This window comes from Limulus polyphemus, unplaced genomic scaffold (genome assembly GCF_000517525.1).
Source record: "Limulus polyphemus unplaced genomic scaffold, Limulus_polyphemus-2.1.2 Scaffold1794, whole genome shotgun sequence".
Classification (NCBI taxonomy): domain Eukaryota; kingdom Metazoa; phylum Arthropoda; class Merostomata; order Xiphosura; family Limulidae; genus Limulus; species Limulus polyphemus.
The window spans coordinates 50,495-73,176 of record NW_013667404.1 but is presented as its reverse complement, the minus strand read 5'-3'; the positions used below and the strand labels follow the sequence as shown (position 1 = coordinate 73,176).

The window sequence follows — 22,682 nt, the reverse complement described above, 5'->3', positions numbered from 1 at the left end:
AATCTGATGAACTATCGTTGACACTTACGAACGTTCAAAACATTTCCATAATCTTCTTTGATATTCTTTGTGGCTACAGAGGCTTTGTTCCCTTCTTGTATTCAAACAGCATTACATGCCGCATGTATATGTCGTCGTGTGCCATCACTATAAAGGATTAGAGTATACTAAACTTTAACTACATTATATAGGCGTACACTAACGTAGTTCTTTTTGGGGGTTGGGGGGGGTAATGAGAGTGTTCCAAAACGAGACATTTATTTCTTGACGACCTAATACTTAACACTACACACCGACAGATCAGGATTTTTAAAATTTGTTTTCAGAGTTTATAGATCTCTTGTTGGGTGTGTGTAACCTTGACTTTGATGTTTATTAAAATACACAACATAATTTTCCTTAGTAAAGGTAGTAACATACTCGTCCTGCCTCTAATTTCATATATTGTTCATACTGCAACTTTCTCGGTATACTGCCCCACTTATATTTCAATATCGACTATCCTGAGTGAGTAATTAATCGTTGATGTTATTATTTTTAGGATAACAGTAAACTATCACGCAGTGACGTATTTTACCTTGATGTAGCTATGCCACCAAATTTCACAAGTTTTCTATTCTTACATTAGAATCCTTTGGTTTGCTAATCCTCAAAATAAATCGGCCTCACAGTTCCACTGATAAGTGGAATATGCTTCCCATTATACGCCTATCTCGTTATTTGTTCACTAACAAGAATAAAGTAGCATGCTTCCCACTTAAAACCAATCTCGCTATTTGTTTACTAACAAGAATAGTGTAATATGCTTCCCATTACACACCAGCCTGACTATTTGTTCACCGACAAGAATAGTGTAATATGCTTCCCATTATACACCAATCTCGTTATTTGTTCACTAACAAGAATAAAGTAGCATGCTTCCCATTACACACCAGCCTGACTATTTGTTCACCGACAAGAATAGTGTAATATGCTTCCCATTATACACCAATCTCGTTATTTGTTCACCGACAAGAATAGTGTAATATGCTTCCCATTATACACCAATCTCGTATTTGTTCACCGACAAGAATAGTGTAATATGCTTCCCATTATACACCAGCCTGACTATTTGTTCACCGACAAGAATAGTGTAATATGCTTCCCATTATACACCAGTCTCGCTTTGTTCACTAACAAGAATAATATATTGCATACAGTTTGCAATATTGCCACTTTTCTTTGGAGAAAAAAAAAATCTAAAATAAAGTGTAGCATTAAACAAGCGAAACACAACTATGGTACAAATACTTTAGATACTAATTAAGCCGGTAAGTAAAAAAAACAAAAAAAAACCATGTTTAAGTATTCTTGTGATATTGTGCATATATTTTTGTTACTGCTCTACTATCTTTAGTAGGAATAAATCATACCAGAAACAAAATCCCTTCAAAGGAATTATAGATTTCAATAATAATCTCTCAAGCTTTGGAAAATGTGAAGTTCGTCTATACTTGAAGCAATGACACCTGACTTAACACATGAATCCTGAAACACCATATACATGGTACAGATTTGTTGCTCTTCCCTCATGGCAACCAAGAGTCTAAACAGTGATATGCAGACATGCGTTTTCTACCTGCTTTAGTGATATAACAATTTTTAAGTTTTTCATTTAGTTTCGGTGCAGAAAGTCGTTGACATTGTCTTGTTCTATATAGTAGATAATGTCTATTTGTGCCCCAGGAAGGTATTACAGGAACATATTGCATCCAGGTTTCAATGATTACTGACCATAACATACTTATATGGCCGAATCAACAGTGTGTGTGTATGCCACGGCCGACCAATGCTGTGAGAGAGAAATGGTCATGAAATGATGCTGTTGACTGAACAAAGCAACCAAGTTTACCTGTTAAAAATGAAGCTTGCTTTCTTTCTTCAAATTTCCACCCAGAGTTCATTGAGTAGAGATATACTTTAAGATCAGCACGTTTAGTTTAACAAAAGTCTATTCTGCTAGAGAAAAAGTTGTGTATCTAATCAAAATCCAGAACAAGAGACCATCTTTTCACGTGTGAAAGTATGTATAATACATTTACTCGTTTTACAATAATGATTGTGTTAAACTTGTCCAGTCTCATTATTTCTCACATACTAAGAAAACTAAGTCAAATTATCAAACAGTGAACACTTTCCTTAACTCCAGACCAAAACTTGATAGTGAAGTTAGGATAAATTACCTTTACACTCCAGAGAACTTTTAACTGACATTTCGTCCTTGTGGTTTCTTCAGAGTTAGTACATAAAACTGTTTGATATTTGCTAAATTATAAAACTGCTTGTGATATTGTATTTCTCGAGCCCGCTGTAATGTGCCTCTAATAAAGTATAGAATATGATTATTGTTTCACTATTGTTCTAATATTATAGTATAATTATAGTAATAACTATACAGCTTTATTAACATATCACATATATTATTTATATGAAATATTAAAATAAAGAGAACCACAATATGTTTTATGATTACCTACAAAAACAGACAGACAGAAAAGTTGGAAGGATACAAAGTTTACTAATAGTGTTAAAAAAGAACTGTAAGACTGCATGATACACTAAAGTATGCAAGTGTTAAACTAAAAGTAATTATGTTCAGTGTACTGGTATGATGCGTGTGTATTTTGGCATATTTGTTTTGCTCTGGTGTAGCATTATTTTTTGTTACATTTAGTTTGTGAGTCTGAAAAGTAAAGTAATAGTTCTTTCAGTGTTTACCTAATTTTGCATCATGTTGATTGTCAGTTCGGACTGTTTAAGAGCTTTACAATCTTGGTTGCGATTGTCTTGTTTATTAAAGTAATGTTCATTGTTGGTGTTTTCATGTATGTCTTTTGTTTTTGGGTCTGATGCTGTGGTAATGTTTTTGTTTCTTATGATTTGAAAACATTGTTGATGTAATATTCAGAGTATCTGTTCTGCAATAGTAGTGTTTTAGATTTTTTGTGCTGTTTCAAAGGCATTCAGCGTGGAGTAGTTTTGATTTATTCTCCTTCCTTTTTCTTTTGACTTGGTCTGGGTGGTGTGATTTGTAATGGAGAAATATTGGCTACTTACATTCTTTGTCATGCATAGGACTCTGTATTCTTCAGTCTTGGACTTTTAGGGTTACTTCTAAGAATGTTAAGTTTTCTTCTGCATTGGATAGTTATAGTGTGAACTTGATTGATGAATGGAAGTTGTTTAGGAAATAACAAAACTGCTGTAGTGTTTCTTTTCCATGATTTCATATACCAAATATGGAAAGACAACAAAAAATTTGCCTGATTAAAGCTGACTATCTGATACTTATAGGAAAACAAGTTAACACAAAACAAAAATATCACAACACCAATGTCAAAGAGCAAATGTTCACCTTCCCAAAATATCATACTTTACTGATCCTAGTAGAAAAAATTCTTCTTAAAAGATCCATTTGAAAAAATGTGTTTGAGAAAAATTTGTAGCAGCAACAATAATAGATCTTTCTGATTAAGATGTTGCTTTAATATCCTATAATTCTATATAAAACCCAATTCTTCTGTACGTTACATTAAGTTTATTTTACAAACATAAAACTTTTGAAAATTTGTTTAAAATGAAGGAAACGTAGTAGTATTTAATAATTTCCAGTATAATTAGTTGAACATGCACATACTTAAAATAACTATTTGCACTGGTTGTCTTTCATTTCAAAATGGGAGACAAGAGGCAAAACTTGCATTACAAGGCTAGCTCAAACAGTATTTGCATTGTGAATGGCCGATTGAAAATGACGTCACTGCCCGGCCACTTTATGCACATGAAATGTGACAATGGAACAGGTGTACAGCACTTGTGGAAGCAACTGCATACATTTCTGAGCAATATAACACTATATTATGATTAAGTACAACATCTGTACAACATAAAAATGCATAATATAATATACATTTCCCCAATCATTATGATGATCAGAAGATCCACACAAGATCATGTGCTAGGAAGTCTTCCTAAAGGCAAAGTTGATGGTCACAAACAGATTTAAATTTAGTAAAATGTTATGTGGTGTTAAAGAACATACACTGACAGAGATTGTTAAAGCAATCATTTCATGAAAGAAAGATGCATCTATTGAATTAATGAACCTCATATAGTGAAATTTAAATCATGTGTCTTTTAGATATCATACTCAACATATTGTTTTGACTAAACTAAATAAGAATATTAACTAACTGAGCAACATATGCTATTTACTTTGGCTTATCAGTTTCCACATATTCTGGCTGGGTCCTTGATCCTTTGGTACCTTGTATGATGTAGTAATCAGAGTTCAAATTCATTTTCTTTCTTTCTGCAACAAAGATATTCTTGCTCTTAAAGCAGCTATTTTCTTGTATTTTCCATTTATAACTCATATCTGATTTTCAATGGCAACTTCAGGTTCCAGCACTAAATTGTTACGATTTGAATCCATCAAAGAACTTTGATCTCCTGTCTCTTTTTTGAGAACCTGAAGCAGATGATGAACAGATGATATAATTTATCAGGTTTTTCTTTGGTCGATTTTGCATGTTCACTTTACAACGTTTCATCATCATTTGCAATTCTTGTACTTGATGACAACAGTAATTGGAGAGAATGAATGGCTCCTGGCTTCAATCTCTGTTTGCTTTTGCAACCAAGGAGTTCAGCTTTTAAGTTTCTCAAAACAGTCACTTCTAAAGTGGTCCAAACATTCATGACTATTCTTACTGATTGGATAAAGTTTGTCTGCTCTTTTGCATGTATCAACCAAAGTTTTAAACAAATGTTTATCTTTTCTGGGAAATCTATAAAAACCAATGTTACTGTTTTTATCAAAATTAAAACAAATGGTTACAGCAAGTCTACAACCACCTGTCATGATGACATCTTTTTGTTAGGAAAATGAATTGAAGACTGAAATAGAAGCAATAACAGATTTCTTGACTTCATCTCAAGTGTTTCAATAGTGACACACAACAAGTGAGATAGTGTGTGGCCAAGCAGTGATGTAACATGCAGGGAGCAATGGGTTATGTAGCAAACACTAAGAGTAAAAGAAAATAATGTAATAGCCTTGTACTAAAGGGAAGACAGCTAGTCAACACCACTCACTGCAAAGTTTTGTTCTACTCTAATAAAATAATGGGATTAACCATCAGATTATGATGGCTACTTGGCTGAAAGGGTGAGCATGTTTGGCAATGGGATTAGTAGCCGTGAATGGCAGATTGCACATAAAGCTCCCTAACCATTAGTCTTTTGGAATAACTGCCTTTGCCAATTAACCTCAAAAAATAGGAGCAGCTAATAATCCAGCCACACACAAACTTTGTTTTTCTGTTTTATAATACACCACTAATATTGTCTCTTTGATGACTGTTATCTGGTTAATTTTGTTTTCTTGTCAGTTTCACAACGTATAAATATTTTTTTTGTTATGCGAAAAGTAATGATTTATGAGCATACAATATCTGTTAATTTGTTGAATCCTTTCTCTTTACATGACTTCTTGCATGCTATAATCAAATACTGTATAAGAGAAGTTTATTAGTTGTGTATGAATAAAAATGAAGACTGTTTATCTGAGCAACATGTCTAAAACTTTGACTGGGGTGGATAAAAATTAGGTAGTTTGATTAATAAATTAATTCAAAATATTCACCAGTGTCACATAACATGAAAAAGAAGGAACTTCAATAATCTGAATATAAACAACTTTTAGAGTAACATCATACATGTGAAACCAATGCAATACTTTGACATACTGAATAAACAAACCAAAAACCAACACACTTTCTGCTTTTGTAATCAAATTCAATATAAATATAAAGTTACTGGTGTTTTAACTAACTTGAATATTAACACTTCTTAAGTACTGTGGGAAATTGTCAGGTCCTGTTATTTGTTTAAAAAGTCAGACATGTCTGAAATTTAACAGGAAATTGCTTTATGTTTTTCAACAAGTGGGCATCATGCTTTATTGAACAATGATTTATTTGATCCTACAAATCTATACACACACACACATTAAGTAATTATGATCATAAAAATACACAAAAGTTATTTCTATAAGATTCACCAAAACACATATGAAAGTGCCTACTTAAACTGAGAAATAAAATTCTTCTAGTTTACTTGCACAGTATCTCACTCCAGAACTAGTCACAATATTGAATTAATGAGACATTCTACATACAACACAATGACCATAGTCCAACAAAGATTTGTTCTAGAACACTGGCTTATGCCCTCCTTACTTGAACAAATTCTTTTAAATTAGCTAACCTTCCATCCTTACTCTAGGCACTAATTACACACAAACAAAAGCTTTTAACAGGTAAAATACTTTACTAAAATATTTTTTGAAAACAGGCAGAATCAAAAAAAGTACACAATTTACAAAGTTTATTTTAAAAAGAATAAAATCATAACTCGTTTTCTAATCTTATCCTCCTCTCAAAGTCACTTATAGAGGTGTAACTGATAAAAATAATTTCACTTTTTTTTTCACTGTTTCATCAACCAAAGCAGAAACACCAGGGAAGTAAATTGTAAATGTTACCACTACCTTGAAAGAAACCATCATATATACAGATACACTAGAGATAAGTAAATACCACTTAGATATTATATTTTCAAACTCAACTGTTGAAATATGATTGTTACCTGCTAGTAACTTCATACTTAAACTTTAAGAACCACTAATGCAAATTTTTCATGTTTCAAAATAAGCACCCCCCCCAAGCATTCCTAACACTTTTTTAATAACTGGTACTTTAAACTAATCCTGTAATCTGTAATATTTCAGCAGAAAGAAAAAGGTCTAAGCATCAGAGTAAGTCCATGTTTGTAACGAATGCATAAATATTGCATTATTTACGTACAGCTGAATCTTAGGAAAAGTGTATGAATGTATATGATGTAGGAATGACAGGAAGTTATCAGATGACTTTCTAGACTTCCAACACTTTTCGTTATGGCTCAGTATTCTCTGTCACAGACATAAACATGACACTAGCCAAAGGATTCAATGTACCCAAAGAAAGTGATTTGTTAGCTGCAAACATAATATGGATTAAAGACAAAGTACATTAAAACCAGAAAAACCATAATAATGAAAAAAAATCATGTATTTGAATGTCTTTTTCCACATTAGTACAAAAGAATAGAATCGGGTAACGTTAGTTGTAGAAGGTACAACAGTGTTAATTGTCCCCACATTGAACATCACAAACACTGTCAGATAATAGTGTTCACGATAAATACAGTAGTACATGCATCTGAACACAGAGGTATACAAGTATCTTTCTTCTTACTCTGAAGATTATTATATCAAGTAAAAAATGGCCTAAGGAGTAAATCACAGTACAATCCTGTACTTGTATCTTTCCACCTTGAAAATAGTCATGTGAAACTGAGCCAGGAAACATTTTCTGTATTGCAAGCAGTACTTCTGTTACAGGAGCAGTACAGATATATCATTGATTCTGACAGTGTCTTCACTTTACCATTACAGTTAAATATGAAATGTCAGTCTTGTAGTACCCCTTTATTAGTGAACAGTAAAGGGATATTTGTGTGAATCTTAACTTTATTTAAATATTTTGAGATGCTATAAAGAAATCTTCTCTCCAGACTAATATCCAGCAGTTTAACAAGATAAGTGAGGCATTCTAACTAACTATCAAGTTACTAGCATCACCACATTGTTTTCTAAAGGAAAAGTATTTCATGCTCAATATACTACTAAGAACATTAATATTATCCCACCATTCATATTGCAACCATAACAAATATAACCTACTTTCATTACAATAAAACTGAATAACCAGTAAAAATTAAATAAAGGTTGAAAAGTTTTTGTTTTGGAATTTTAAATATTTTTCAGCATAAGCCAAATTCCACTGCCAATGATGAACAATACTACCATTAGGTTTTCAAATAAGGATACAAACACAAATATATTAAAGCTAAAATACAGATACTTGACAGCTGTAAATAAAGTTAGAGAAATGCAAGACATCAGCCAAAATGGAACTAAACACTAGAGCATTTAAAGTTTTATTTGTCTGATTGACTAAGTTTGTGTTTTGTGCACTCTTCACTCAAGTTATATGTTGGTGTTTATCACCTATCTGAGGTGGCTGATGGTTCTTCACTCTACTAAAGCCATTTGTTGAGGAGGTCCCACCACCTGGACGTTGGTTCAACCACTCAGATTTCAATAGCAGCTGATATCCCAATCCCTTTCTCCCCCCACTTGGCAAAGGAAAGGTCTGGCATGGTCGACTAGCTGCTGTGGCAATGGTGGTGCTATCTGGTGGTGAACAATATGTGGTGGCCACGGTAAAACGTCCTCTAGTGGTGGGAACAAGGATGCCTGGGATTACGTGTGACATCACACAACCCAGCTGTTTGGCGATGTTGATGAAGGCTTCTCCCCACACAGGGGGTGTCTACTTATTAATTTCACACCCAGGGTGTCCACCCCTCATACAGCACAGCCAAGTTTTCCATATTGGTAGCCTCCTTGATGACAAAATCAACCTATCACATAACAAGTTAAATATTAACACTGTTTAACAACAGTCACCCTGTTAAAGTTCTGGTCATATAATAAAATGCATACTCTACACCAAAACAATCTTTCAGCTGTTTGTCATAAATATAATCATAATTAAAATATGTTAAAAGTTAGCCAATAACACTGGCTCCTTATGTTACTAGAATAATAAAAAAAGTATTTATACAGTTTCAATTTTCTAAATTTATAAACTTAATTTTTAACTATGCTTCAAAAAAACCCATTAATAAGACAAATACAGGCTGAAATATAGTTGTTTCTATTATAAAGATATTTATTTGGAGAATAATTTTATTCATAATGATTGGATTACCTTTGTAACTTCTTTTGCTCTTTTCTAAACTTGCTGTCAAATTAACTCTGTTGTTACAAGAACTAATGATAAAAAGAAAGCTAACTATGACTGAACTGTCAGTACAATGTCACTGGATGACAAATAAAATGTTTCTGTAATTTTTTTTTTACCATTTAGCCCAGTAATAATGGCTGAACTATCAGTAAAATGTCAAAGAGATAAGTAATAGTAAAAGTGTAATTATTTTTTTAATCACAAAGTAATAATGGCTGAACTATCAGTAAAATGTCAAATATATAAGTAATAGTAGAAGTGTAATTTTTTTTAATCACAAAGTCAAGTAATAATGGCTGAACTATCAGTAAAATGTCAAATATATAAGTAATAGTAGAAGTGTAATTATTTTTTAATCACAAAGTAATTATGGCTGAACTGTCACCTCCTATATTACTAATAGTGATAATCTATATTCTTAAAATTTAGTGAAATAATTATAATTTTGTAATAATTTGAAAAATTCTTTACAAAACTTTTTCCAATAGTTAAATATATATCTTTTTGAAACAAAGAAATATATCTGATTTCATTATCACATCTGTACACAGAACTGTATCAACATCCGTAATGCACTGACTAACTGTTAAGAAAAATTACACCAGCTTATAATGTATAACAAAGTCACTCAGAAAGATCAAAAGATTTTACAGGTATTTTTTTATAATGAAGTATAATGTAATGGTACCTAACCTCATTATTTCCAATCAACAAACAACTATTTTTCATCTAATGCAACTTCTCTTCTAAATGAAACTCTTTTAAACATTAATAGTTATCTATATTTCATTTGAAACCTTTCCATGTTGAGCCCCTGTCATTATTGAACTTCAACTCATACAACTAGTTTTCCTTTAATTATCAAAAAAGCTTGACTCTATGCTCTCTGTAATTTATACAATTTCTATTTCTAGAAACATCTCTGAGCTCTTATCATTAGGTAACATGGACATAGATACAAGGTGAAAAAAACTTTATTACTACTAAGTTAATATTACCTGTTCAGCAACTGATAACCGTCGATTAAGGTCAGGATCCTTGCCATCCAACTTCACTTTCACTCGTCTCCACACATTTGTAGCATAACTATTTCGTTCTTGAACAACTGAAAAAAATGTAAAATAAGTTTTTACTGTTTTATAAACAGTGATATATTAGTTAGCAATATTGCTGATGAAAACTTACATAAACTGTGCAGACTGTGAAAAGTTCAGTTGTTTACAAGTTACAGTCAATGGGTTAGCTCACATCTAAATGTTACAATTTGTCCACAAGTCTAGCTGTAAGTTCTAAATGGGTAAGATGTTTAATGTTACAGCTGATGGATGACCTAGAGAACTAACAGCTAGCTTTGGATTGGAAACGATATTTAACTATTACAATTGATGAACTGACCTAAAGTTCTAAATATCAGCTTTGGATTGGTAAATGGTTATATTTGGTGGACTGACCCAGAGGCGTAAGTATTGGCTTTGGATAGTTAATGATGTTTACCTACTGCAGTTGATGGAATGGCTTAACCCTCTCACTACAGGTAGGTCAAAGTGTGCATGTCATGGTTTTTTAGAGTTACATTCAAAATTTAAATTACTTTATTCTCATTGTATACACATAAACTTGGCATCAAAATGTAATTAATAAATCAAATTTGAATGTTATATGTTTTAAGCTCTTAATTTTATAATGAAATGCTCACAAGATTCTTAACCTCTTTTAGTATGAGAATTTTGACATTTGTTCTCTAAGCCTTCCCTCTTCTCCAATTTATTTTCTACCCTTCTGAGAAGTTGAGAAGTACAGAATTTAATGTAAATTACTCATTAAAATAATTAAAATAGATATTATTACTAATACAAAGTATAATTTTTACAGCCAACAATATTAATTTGTTATGGAGCCATAAACTAGAAAATCAGACCCACTTGCCACGTCCACCTGTCACATCCTCTTTTCACAAATTGCCAATAGTTCTCTCTGATGTTTTATATTATACTGTTTATAACCAATAGAAAGCCAAAGTTTAAATAGTTAGATAGCCATCTGTAAGTACCATATTTCTTATTTTTCATGTATATTCTTTATTTATTATTATAAAAGTAACTAAAATGTGAAAATTAGAAACTTGTTAGGTTAGATAAGATAAAAAATAATAATGTTTGCGAGCAGCTCATGCATTACATAATTCAATAAGGTAACTTGAGCTGCAAGTCCACTGAGTGATGTACAATTTGTGTGGTGGGATTATTAGTTAGACACGGGTCAAAGGGCAATAAAACAATAAATGTATAATGTTATTAGCTTTAAACTCTTTAGAATAAACAATTAAAGTTTCCTGTTACAATCTGCAATCACTCTGGAAAGAAAAAAGCATAATTTAGATTTATTTAGTATTTTTTTCATGGAAGTTACAAAGTCAGTCAAATTGACCAAATGTATTATAGAGTTAGGATAGAGAAAGTAAAATAAATTCTAAAGTTTTATTGAAAAATAAAAACATTTGACATATTTTGGAGTTTTTAAGAGATTATTTAAATGAAATTTGACAATTTTCAGGTAATGAAAAATATATATATTTTTTTAACATGAAAATCACTTTGCAATCTGAGCAGTCAACACTGATGTGACGACATATTTACAGACAAATTTAATTACAAAATCTGATTTTTTTTGTGTACAAGACTTGTAACGTTTACTGAAAGCTTTACAAATTTTGTAAAGATACACAAAACATACTAAAAGTTATAGTACAGAAACTCTGAAGGTCACAAGGTCAATGTAACCCACCAAGCTCATAGTGAGAGGGTTAAGTATATTTCTTTGTTTTAGAGCAAAGACACATTAGACTATCCAGTGTCCAACATGGGGAATCAGACCCCAGATTGTAGCGTTGCAGGTCTGTAGATTTAAAGCTGTCCCACCAGAGGATTAGGGATAAGAGAAGCTACATTTCTTTCACAGAAAAACAAAAATCAAATCAGAGGAACAATATTTTCAAACCATACCTTTACCAGTCTTAGGGTCTCTGAAAACATTGGATTTTTTGGTTTTATCTGGAATGGGAGTAGAAAGTGGACGAAGTCCTGCTCCTTGACTTCCCGGTGATGGCTCAGAGTACAGATCTCCATCACGAACTGAAGGCAGTAGCTTTTTCCCCACTACAGTTCTTTCACCTCTTACCTTCTGGTAATTAGGAGTTTTTCCTGCTGCAGCTATTGTTATCATATTGTATTATCAGTAAAACTCTACAACAGAGTCTTTTCATATAGTCAGTGCAAGAGTAAAAATTTGCTTGAAGCAGTCTTAAAACCATTATTAATAATAATAAAAATAACATTTTCAGAATTTGTTAGAACATGTAATTTTTACACTTATCTAAATATTCTGTGCAATGAAAATATTATCTTGAATTATTTGTATAATCGATCTATGAATGGAACAGATGAAGTGTTTGAATGAGAAGTTGATGATTATGCTACTGAAAATAAAAAAAATTGTTTACCGTCTGATACACTGCAGGTAAAAACAGGATGAGAATGGGAACCCACTGGCCCAGCTAGTTCTATCAAACCATTGTACACATCAACTGTTAGGGAAGGCAAAGGTGCAAGCTTTTCTCTGATTTTATTTACTTTCTGTGGGTCATGTTCACTCACATCAGAAAGAACCTCCCGAACCATGGTAGAAATCTGTTCTGAAAAACTTCGATATTTCAACAAGTACTGCTGGACAGACCCTATGTGTTGATCTTCTTCTTTCAGTGTCACTTCTTCATGCTGTTCATTATCACAAATAAAATAAAAGTTCTAGCTTTGATAACAAGGTCAGCATAAAAGATAACACAAGGAACTACAGTTTCTAGAACATTTACACACACAAAATATGAAACATTTACCTTTGCTAAAGACTTCAAGATGCTTCGAACATCTGTCATCAGATTATAATGAGTGGTTAACAGGCTACGGATAGATATGACATGATTCTTCACCACATCCTAAAGATAAAAAAAAAAGGGTTAGCAGAAAACCAAATTAATTGCAAAAGATTTAAAAACAGATCAAAAATATAACACAATATTAAAATATTTTAATAACATTTCACATTTAAAAAAATTCCAGCACAAATATATTAATGCATACATTAAGTTTATTTTTAATACAAAGTGTAAAAAGCAGGAAATATATATATCCTAAATTTTCCTAACAATAAAATTAACATACATTAGTATCCTGAAGATACACACACAAACACGAGCATAACAAAATAATACTCTGTTCAGCAAGACTAAAAAATTCTAAAACATATACAGATGTTTGTAAAAGTTAGATAACAGTACTTTCTCTATAGGTAGTAAAGCAACTCACTGAAATAACTGATATAGAAAATTCTAATCTAGTTTTCAAAATTACTTAACATTCTTGGTCTTAACTGTTACTTTCAAAAATTCTTTTTTGTCACTCTTTTTTACATGTCTCAAACAGAAAAATTTGTACTTTTAAATAATTTTTTCAGTAAACCTCCTCTCCAGCAACTTATCCAGAATTAAAGCAAGAAGCTGATTCCAACAAGCCATCTTTCTTGAAGAAGAGAAAGACATTATTACGTCTCTGAAATATTATGACTCAATAATAAATTAATAAGGAAAGTTTGAGTCAAAAATAAAAACTGGCATGGTGAAAGGAATGTTAAGGGTAATTCAACTGTAAAATATGTAATAAAAAGAAAATAAAGATATCTTTAGAAAGTTCACTTTTTTGTGCATTAACACATTTATTTACCCAGTGAGTAAAGCTTTCTACTTCTTTTTGTTCAAGTTTTTCTTTGCTCTTTGCCAGAGACTGTGAAATTTTTTCCAAGATGCTGGTTATCCAATCTGAAGTAATTCCACCAGTTTCAGGTAATGGCTAAAAAACAATAGAAAAAGATACAAGATTAACAAATTATGTTAATCAAAGGATAAAACAACTGTCCACCACTGAATAATTAACAGATGATCACAAACTGGTGAGTAATTAAAGTGTCACCAATATGAATATGCAAGTTGCTTCTTCATTCTGAAACAGAGTACTTTTTAAACACTATTAAAAACACTGTTTGAAATGTAAAACATTAAAATTTAGTTGAAGTAATCCCATTTATGAAACATTTATAACTGTTGTTTGACTTTTGTTGAGAGTTTTGAGATTAATGGTCTCTGTGTTGAAACTTTCAAACACTGCCATCTGAAAACTCCAAGAAGATTCAATTCATAGATTATTGATAGAATGATACAAATACAAGCCCCCAAAACATATTCATAACATTTAAAATAATTTTAATCATGACAAAAAACACACTCAAGTACGTTTATCATTAGTGGTAAAATTCAGAACAATACTTTTTTTTTTTTAAATGCCTACATACAGCTAACAATCATGGTCAATTTTCATACTCAAATCCAGTACTGATGCCAAACATCAAAATACAGAAAATTATTTTAAGTTCTAAAGTGTATGTTTTTCTTAATACTAAATATTAAAATATTTTTATGATAAGGCTAAAAACCCAACAAAAAATTCACACAGGCTGTGAAATATGAACTTAACCTCAACACTACAGTGTATGGAGACTTTCACTGACTATGTGTCTACTCGTTGTACGCTCGATTGAATTCCTAGAGAGTTTTCAGAGTTGCTAACATTTTCAAGCAAATCTGTGTAGTTGACTTAAAAGTCTACAGGTTTTAGAGATAAAATAGATTACATTAATTTAATATTAAGTCTTGCTAGGAGGTCTGATTTATCTAACATTACGTTAAGTACAAAATGTATATTTCTTAAATTAATTTTCACTGGCAGGATGTTACCGACACTCTGGTTTTTCATTCTTATGCTTTAAATGCTTAATCAATTTGTGTGAAACTGGTAAACACTTTTTAAGTAGTATCTAGTCTGAACAGGAAAAATTTTTGTTCTAAAACGCTGTTTCGATCATTAATTTCCATGTTATATATTCAATCAGTTTCACCCAGTCAACTCCCCCACAAAAAAATTATACAAACACTGTATTACTAAGATTTATTGAACTATGACCTCACATTCTGAAAATGTTACCTTTCTAGTTGTATCACAATAATTTGCCATCAATATCTTTTGGTTGAGATTGATTTATATCTAACAGCTGTAGTTTGATTGCAATAAACATGTTGTTGTATTTTTGTGTGATGTTTAAATTGAATAAACTTATTATATTTAATAAAAAAAGGATTTGTATCACCCAAGCAATATGCCATTTCAAGTTAGCAAGCTAAACCTAAATTACCTTTATGTGATGTCTTGTTATAGAAAACTATTCCTGTAACTTTGGATTCAGACAATTTGTTCACATCATGTAAATATTCCAGCTGGTTATTATATAGCCAAACCACAAATTACTGCTAAAACCATAACCTATATTATACCGTGATGTAGACAGATTACAATATTCACTATTCAATCTATATTAATTGTTTTTGATTGTGTATCGTTATTAACATTGTGTGATATCTACATTAAGCCTTCTGCTCTACGTTAAAGGCTGAGTTACATTAGGAATGGCTAGCCCCTCCTCCAACTAACACAAAGAAATTAAGAAATTGTTGTAATCACATCCCCAGCAGAGAAAGTAAATAATATGCACTTAACACTTGAACTATTCACACCACTATGCTAGGTTATAAACTATATTTTCAATGAGGAAATTTATCGAAATCTTTTGATTTCCAAGTCAAACACTTGTATTGTTTTTTTTAAGATAGTCCCCCCCCCATTTCTTTTTGGTTCAACAGCAATTAGTTTCTTCTTTGAATGAAATACAGTATTCAAACAATGCAACAAAAAACAACAGGAGGATGATTACAAATATTTCAAGATTGATAATGATAAGTTATTTACCTGTAGATCTAAAAGTTGTTCTTCTAGCTTGGTGACTTGGCTCACACAATTATCAGCTAACAGACAGCTTTCTTGACTTCTAAAAGAGACATTATACAATTAACAATAACTGCTTAATGTATAAACAAACTTTTTTTTTTCTCTGTCTGGTTTTAATGTAATAACTTTTTCACAGAAGTATGTTATATTATCACTTACAACATCTCCACTGAAGCTTGTGCTCATTTTTGTTTGTACATATGTCTGTTGGTTTCATATGTTCTATCAGTTTGAACCTATGCTGATTCTGAGACAAATAATCAGATTTAATTATTTTTTTTGTAGTTAATTATTATTTACAAGGTAAAAGACAGTTCTGAAGAGCTCATCACAGCGATATTTTCTTCTAGCACTCCATGGTAGAAACTTTACAAACCTTAAACAAAATATGCACAAAACATTTTGTGGATTCTCGGAATCTATGGTGAAACATAACTATTTACTAAATTACATAATTTATACTTGCAATGTTCTCCAGAATTTAATTAACATTTTAAAGTACATTTGTGTAGAAAATGTTAACTTATGAGGAACGAGATACAGGAAACACACTTATGTAGCCTCCTAGAAGTTTTCTAGTACTGTTTGGGGTGATTACTAAATCTTTCAGGAAAAAAAGCTCTTCCTGACATACAGTGTGTCTATATAATATTTCTGAGGAATATGATGAACCACACATGATATACAGTAGTTTAGAAATTTGTTATGACACTTTAAAGAAACCATTGCCGATATCTTTCCTTTTGGTGTTAAATCTGTATAAAAACAACTGCAACCACAATAACAAGCTAGCTATCTCATAACAATTGCAACAATAATTAGCTACCTATATTATAACAACTACAACAATATTAATTGTATGTACCTCTCAACAGTTTTGAGTATTAATATTTTTGTACTTATTTCAAAGCTACTACTAAGACTCTGATGTCACCTCTAATTCTGAACTACTGACCAGAAGGAAGGCAATCAATCAGCAACATCATAACATCCATGATAAGAGATTGATTGTCACTCTTATAATGCACCCATAGCTGAAAAATGGAGGGCAATATTTTGTGGCATCATATGAAATCAAAACAGACTTCACAGCTCTGAAATCTATAGTTCTACTTGCACTCAACAGTAAGCATTTTTGTTTAAATAAAAAGACTATGATTTTAAAATTAGGAAATGAGAATAATAGTCAAAAATCAGACAACCTCAATACACTTTTCCAACTAACAATCGGCTGAAATGTACACCATAAAGAATAATTACACTAAAACTGGAGCTCCAAGGCTGGACACCACACAGAGATCATAGCAGAAAAACAAAACAAGCAAACTATACATGTAGTTTACCTCAGAAATGTTGTTGATTTAAAAAAGAAAATTCAGTACTTATTTTCAAATGAATTTCTAATTCCATATCAACACATGTCTGTTTATTTCTAAAGACTGTCTTAAAATACAAGAAACAATTTACATTGCTAATGTTATTTTCCAAATTTAAAAACATTTTGAAATACTTCTTTTAAGTCAAAAACATATTTATGCAAATAGTGTTTTTAAGTCTCTCTTAAGACTTTAGGAAATAACAGACAGTTTCCTTACACTTATTTTACATAAAAGCAAAGCAATATTTCCAAAACTTGTATGGCTAGAATCTGGCAACTAAAACATTTATGTGTGTATTTATGTTTTCTCTTTTATTTTTGGCAAAATTTGTACATTTTCCTTTATCTGTATTTCCAAACATCATCATAACTTCAAAAGAACAAATATCTACAGTTATCACTTCTATCATTTACTTATATCTAATAATAACAAGTTATATAAAAAAAAAGTATTTATGTTATTGTACATATAACTAGAATCTATCTAATGTGATAAATTTCTAATCTTAAATTTTAATATAACTGTGTAACATTCAAAATATGTTTTTGTTGTTTATGCTCATTTATTTACATCTTGGAGCTCATTACTTAAGGCCTAAAACTAAATACAATATCACGATGTAATTTTTTTAACCTACAACATAAGTAAATAAAAACAATTAACAAGTCCCACTTTATTAGCTATTAAGTAAGCAAAAGAATTTAATTACAGTGTTGTGTATATATCTGAACTTTGTCAAAAGATTGTTCTACAACTATTTAAATAAACTGTTTTATATTGATTTTACTGGAGAAAAGTTTGAACTACTATATTGAATATTGTATTATTATACTATTAAAGGTAAAGTCTGCTACAGGTTTTGGAGAAAACTAGCTACTCAGTTATACAGAATTATTTTGTGAAAAAATAAATGTCATAATTTATGCTATTTCTAAGTTTATGACAATATTTTCCAAAACTGTCAGTAATAACAATATTATAATGTCAAATATTACAATTTAATAACTATAGCTTCTGTAAAAATCTAACAACCTGTTGATGAGATTTAAAAATGAGCTGTCTGAGGCCAGGGCTTCTGAAGTTCGAGTTCTCATAGCTTCGAAATGAAGAACTGCATTACATACGTTCATTAATTCCCGAGAAAGCTGGGCAGTGGCCTAGGGGAAAAAAAAGCTTGATGACTTACTTTAAACTGTGAAATAAAAATACTTGGACATGTTTTTGACATTTAACATCAACAAAAATCACATAAAATAAAAATATGTGCTACTAGTAGGTTATAACGACTTCATACATTAAGTACAGATGCTACTATAACATTTATATTAGGTTTCTCAAAACTCAGAAGAGATGAACTTCTCAAAGTACAGAAAGAGAACTACACAGCTATATTTCATTCTTGTTATTTTTTTTTTTTTTTTTTTTTTTTTATATATATCAAACAGTAATATTCACAGAACAAACACAATTAGGATTTTTTTTTTTTTTATTTCTGTTTGTAATTTTAGCATGCATAATTTGGCATATTCATGTATCTTAATAGCTGGAAAATACCAAATGAAAAATAACAGTGTAAAGGAGCTAATGCATGGCTGATTGGAAAATATAAGTTGTACATAAAACTATTAAAACATCCTAATTCATGATTTTCCTCAATTAATATACAGTTTATTTCCTATTAGTACAGTCCTCAAATGACAGTTTCAATAACTTCCCATTACTAGTCTCATAATGAAATACTGTTTATATAACTATCAATAATTAGTTTCCTCTCACAACACTGTTCATATAACTTCTTGTTACTAATGTTTTTAATTGACTTCATTTTATACAACAACTTGTTACTAATGTCTTCACATGATGCAACTTCAAAACCTCCTGTTATTACTTTCCTCACGTTATTGTTTCAACAACTATCTGGTGTTAGTACATCCTCAAAGCGACACTGTTTCAACGACTATCTGGTGTTAGTATATCCTCAAAGTGACACTGTTTTAAAATTAGAATGATTTAATCATATTTGTTCTTGTTCTAACTTCATCTTCACTACACATGGTTTACTAGAATTTCTTATCATCTTCTTTATTCAGACTGAATGTCTTATACCTTTATAACTCCCCAAGTTAATAGTCTATAACATCTGCCTGGTATACTTCACTCCAAAAAACCCAATAAACTGTTCACTAGTTTGAATACAACAAATTTAACCTTTATAACTCCCAAAATTAATAATATACAACACCAGCCTAGAATACTTCATTCCATAAAGCCCAATAAATTGTTCATTAATTTTAATCCAACTAAATTTAACATGCTGTTTAGTCTATCATAAAAGCCACCATGTCAGTTACCTTAATATCTTTTGCTATTTTCTCATAACACAAAATTTTTTGATTGGTTGATTTAACTGGATCTAAAACTTTAAAATATAGCCATGTAAAACAAATGACACTGATGGTTTATTAAGCCAAATAACTACAAATCCAGCAAGAAACCTACTGATGTGGTTGCAGTTTTCTCTGTAATTCCTGCTTCAAATTCTTCTTGTGTACTGGCTAAAGAGGGGTTAGCCCCAGCTGCCCACTTCAATCTTTGTTCCACACTGGCTGTCACGGACAAATAACGATCCTGACTCTGAGAAACAGCAGACTCCAAGGACAACAAAGTCTGTACTGCCTAGTTAAAGATAATAAATAAATACTATTTGGTGCTCATCATAATGTATCTCCTCCACCCACTAAAAGTAATGATTACTTGTTTTACAGCTGGGAAATTAACATTACTAACTGACATAATCTATTACCTGTGTGTATCGATTAAATTAATAAGTGTTTCTGATTATTCCAGCAATTAAAAATATAATTCAATATATATTAATATCACAAAAATAATCAATTAATAAAAATTAGTTTTCAATTATTCCAGCTATAAAGTTATCAAAATATTATCATCACGATTTTTAATTACTTTAAATTAATTCAAGATTGTTCAGCTTAATTGATTAGTATCACACCTCACAAAAATAATCAAAATTAGGGTTTCTTATTATTTCACCAATCCAAGTAACTGAAATATTATCATTATGTTTGCTGTTAACTAAAAAGCTAAACAACAAAATGTCTGTGCTCTCCCTACCATGGGTATCAAAACCTGATTTTTAGCATTTAGTTTTTTCAATAGCCATCGTATGCGATTGTAATCAATTAATGAGCCTGACAATTAATCAGTGAGTAATTTCCATTAATTGCCCAGCTCTACTCCACTTTAGTGCATTTTTTTTAAAGATTAAATCATTATCACACGAATAAAACTTGGTACATACTTTTCTCATTTCTGACATAAGAGTTGATCTGCCATACGCAGTGAGGTTTTGTAAAGGTCCAACGTTTCCTTGTGCTAGTATATCCTCAAACAGCCAATGGTAACGAGCAAGTTGGAGCTGTACACGTTGAAGACTTTCTTTCAAAAGAACATCATGCTTTTCAAGACGTCTAAGACAAAAAAAAAGTTGAATCTCTTAATCGGGATATGTTGATAAAACAGGATTCTGCATTTTGTCTGAATGAAATTACAAGACTTCTCAATACATTATTCTAGAACAAAACAACCAAATTCAAAGACAAAGATATACAGGTTCATATTTTATTGGCTTTTTTGTAATTCCAACCTTCACCTTCAGTTAACCATATATCGGTGGAGTCATTTAGACTGAGCATGTAACCAGCATTTAAGCATGAAACTATATACCTCTGAATGTACTATGTGTATCTTCATGAAATTTTTCAAGCTTTTACTCTACATTAAGTCTGTTAACACAAAAAATCAAAATTTTCAATAAGGTACTTTTATTAAAGATCTGTCTAACTTTATGAAGCCTTTACTAAGTCAGTCTAAGTGAAAATATTTTTCATGCTACGAATAAAATATACTCTCTTTCAACTTAAAATTTTCAATTTCATTTGCATAAGTTCTACAACCTTATAACTGAACATCAAATCTTTTTTGGGTGAAAATTTAAACTTTGTTTTATTTTCTTTACCATGACACTAACTGTAGCAAAATCATCCATAGCAAAATTGAAAAATATGAAGAAAATTAAAGATAATTTTTTCTAGAATGACTATAGATTACAAAAGTAAATTTCAATTTATTTATTCTTAACAGCCTTAGGGTCTTCACAGTCCTACATCTACTTTAATTTAAATTTGTTGCTTTTTAAACCATGTCTAATTACCACAATAAATCACCCTTTAAAAGCTTAGGATAAGTAAGGGTAAGCAAACTATTAAACTAAATCACCTGATGGTAGTTTGTGCACATTCCTCAAGAATTTTTTTTTATTATTTCACCTAATAAATTCTGATGTTTACTTTCTAGTTTTTTTTGTTAAAAAAATATGTCAATAAGTAAAACATACAAACAAAACTAAAGAAATTTCTGACTTAGTTTAGCCTTGAGGCTTTTTGCACTTGGGTGCATCGTTTATTAAGTGAATTTTATCTCAGTATGATGGTTCTCAAAAAATAATTAATGTAATTTCAAATATTCATTTAAGAACACACAAAAAGTAAAAGACACAAGAATAAAATGTCCCAAAACTACTATTATTTATCTGGCTTTTTAACTAACCTAAAAGTAGGTTAATCTTTTCCAGACGGGTCATGGATGAAAGGCCATATCATCCCGTTTATTGACTCGCATTCAAAATTTTATTAAACTACTATTTCATGAACTTATGTCAATATGTTTGGTATCAAACTGTAGATTATAATTCATATTTTAGTATTATACATTACTCAATTTTTTAGTTTAAGAGTAAATATAAAAAACAAACAGTTAAACATTGCTTTGTGTGTGTCACGTGGTATGTTGAATGCAACACTGGTTCAAATTAGATGTTTGTGATGCCAAAATACTACATCTATACTTTCGTACGAATTAGGAACTCAAATTACTGATATTGACAAGCTAGAATATATAATAAAAGCTTCTTATCTTTTCAATTTTCTAAGATATTGCTCTTGTAATAAATCAAACACCCCAACCACCTCCTTTTTCTATTTTTGGAAATGCTCCGTTTATACACTTACTTCTATATATGACATGAATAATCAATCAAAAACTCAAAATGTCCCCCTAGTGGCTTTCTCAGCCATTTTAACATGTTTGGATAGGTTGTGTCCTTACTCTGCTCGTAATTCGATATTTTTTTAGACTAAAATACAGTATAGTTACTAAGCTTGATAAATTATAGTGGAATTCTATGGTAGTGATATAATAATTTAAGATTTGGTTATTCAACAGTATATATAAAACCTAAAAAAATATTTCGTCTCATATCCTACACATGCAAAATTTTAAAAGGCTTAACAACTGAGTACAAAGGTTGTAACTAGAAG

At 30.8% G+C, this 22,682-nt stretch overlaps 1 protein-coding gene and 1 long non-coding RNA gene across 2 annotated transcripts in view; both read right to left on the bottom strand.

Annotated features, from left to right (window-relative positions):
- LOC111087148 overlaps positions 1–5,540 on the bottom strand; it is a 21,762-nt gene extending 16,222 nt beyond the window's left edge. The window contains exon 1 of the long non-coding RNA XR_002611865.1: positions 5,531–5,540. This is a non-coding gene — a long non-coding RNA (uncharacterized LOC111087148). The remainder of the gene's footprint in view (positions 1–5,530) is intronic.
- A 459-nt stretch (positions 5,541–5,999) lies between these two features.
- The window catches only part of LOC106464960 (serine/threonine-protein kinase SMG1-like), a 34,997-nt gene continuing 18,314 nt past the window's right edge, over positions 6,000–22,682 (bottom strand). The window contains exons 17-26 of the mRNA XM_022392771.1: positions 20,606–20,774; positions 19,783–19,959; positions 18,316–18,440; positions 15,866–15,944; positions 13,733–13,858; positions 12,850–12,948; positions 12,457–12,730; positions 11,960–12,166; positions 9,956–10,062; positions 6,000–8,571 (exon numbers count right to left, since the gene is read on the bottom strand). Coding sequence (XP_022248479.1) covers positions 8,494–8,571; positions 9,956–10,062; positions 11,960–12,166; positions 12,457–12,730; positions 12,850–12,948; positions 13,733–13,858; positions 15,866–15,944; positions 18,316–18,440; positions 19,783–19,959; positions 20,606–20,774 — 1,441 coding nt within the window. The 3' untranslated portion in view covers positions 6,000–8,493. The remainder of the gene's footprint in view (positions 8,572–9,955; positions 10,063–11,959; positions 12,167–12,456; positions 12,731–12,849; positions 12,949–13,732; positions 13,859–15,865; positions 15,945–18,315; positions 18,441–19,782; positions 19,960–20,605; positions 20,775–22,682) is intronic.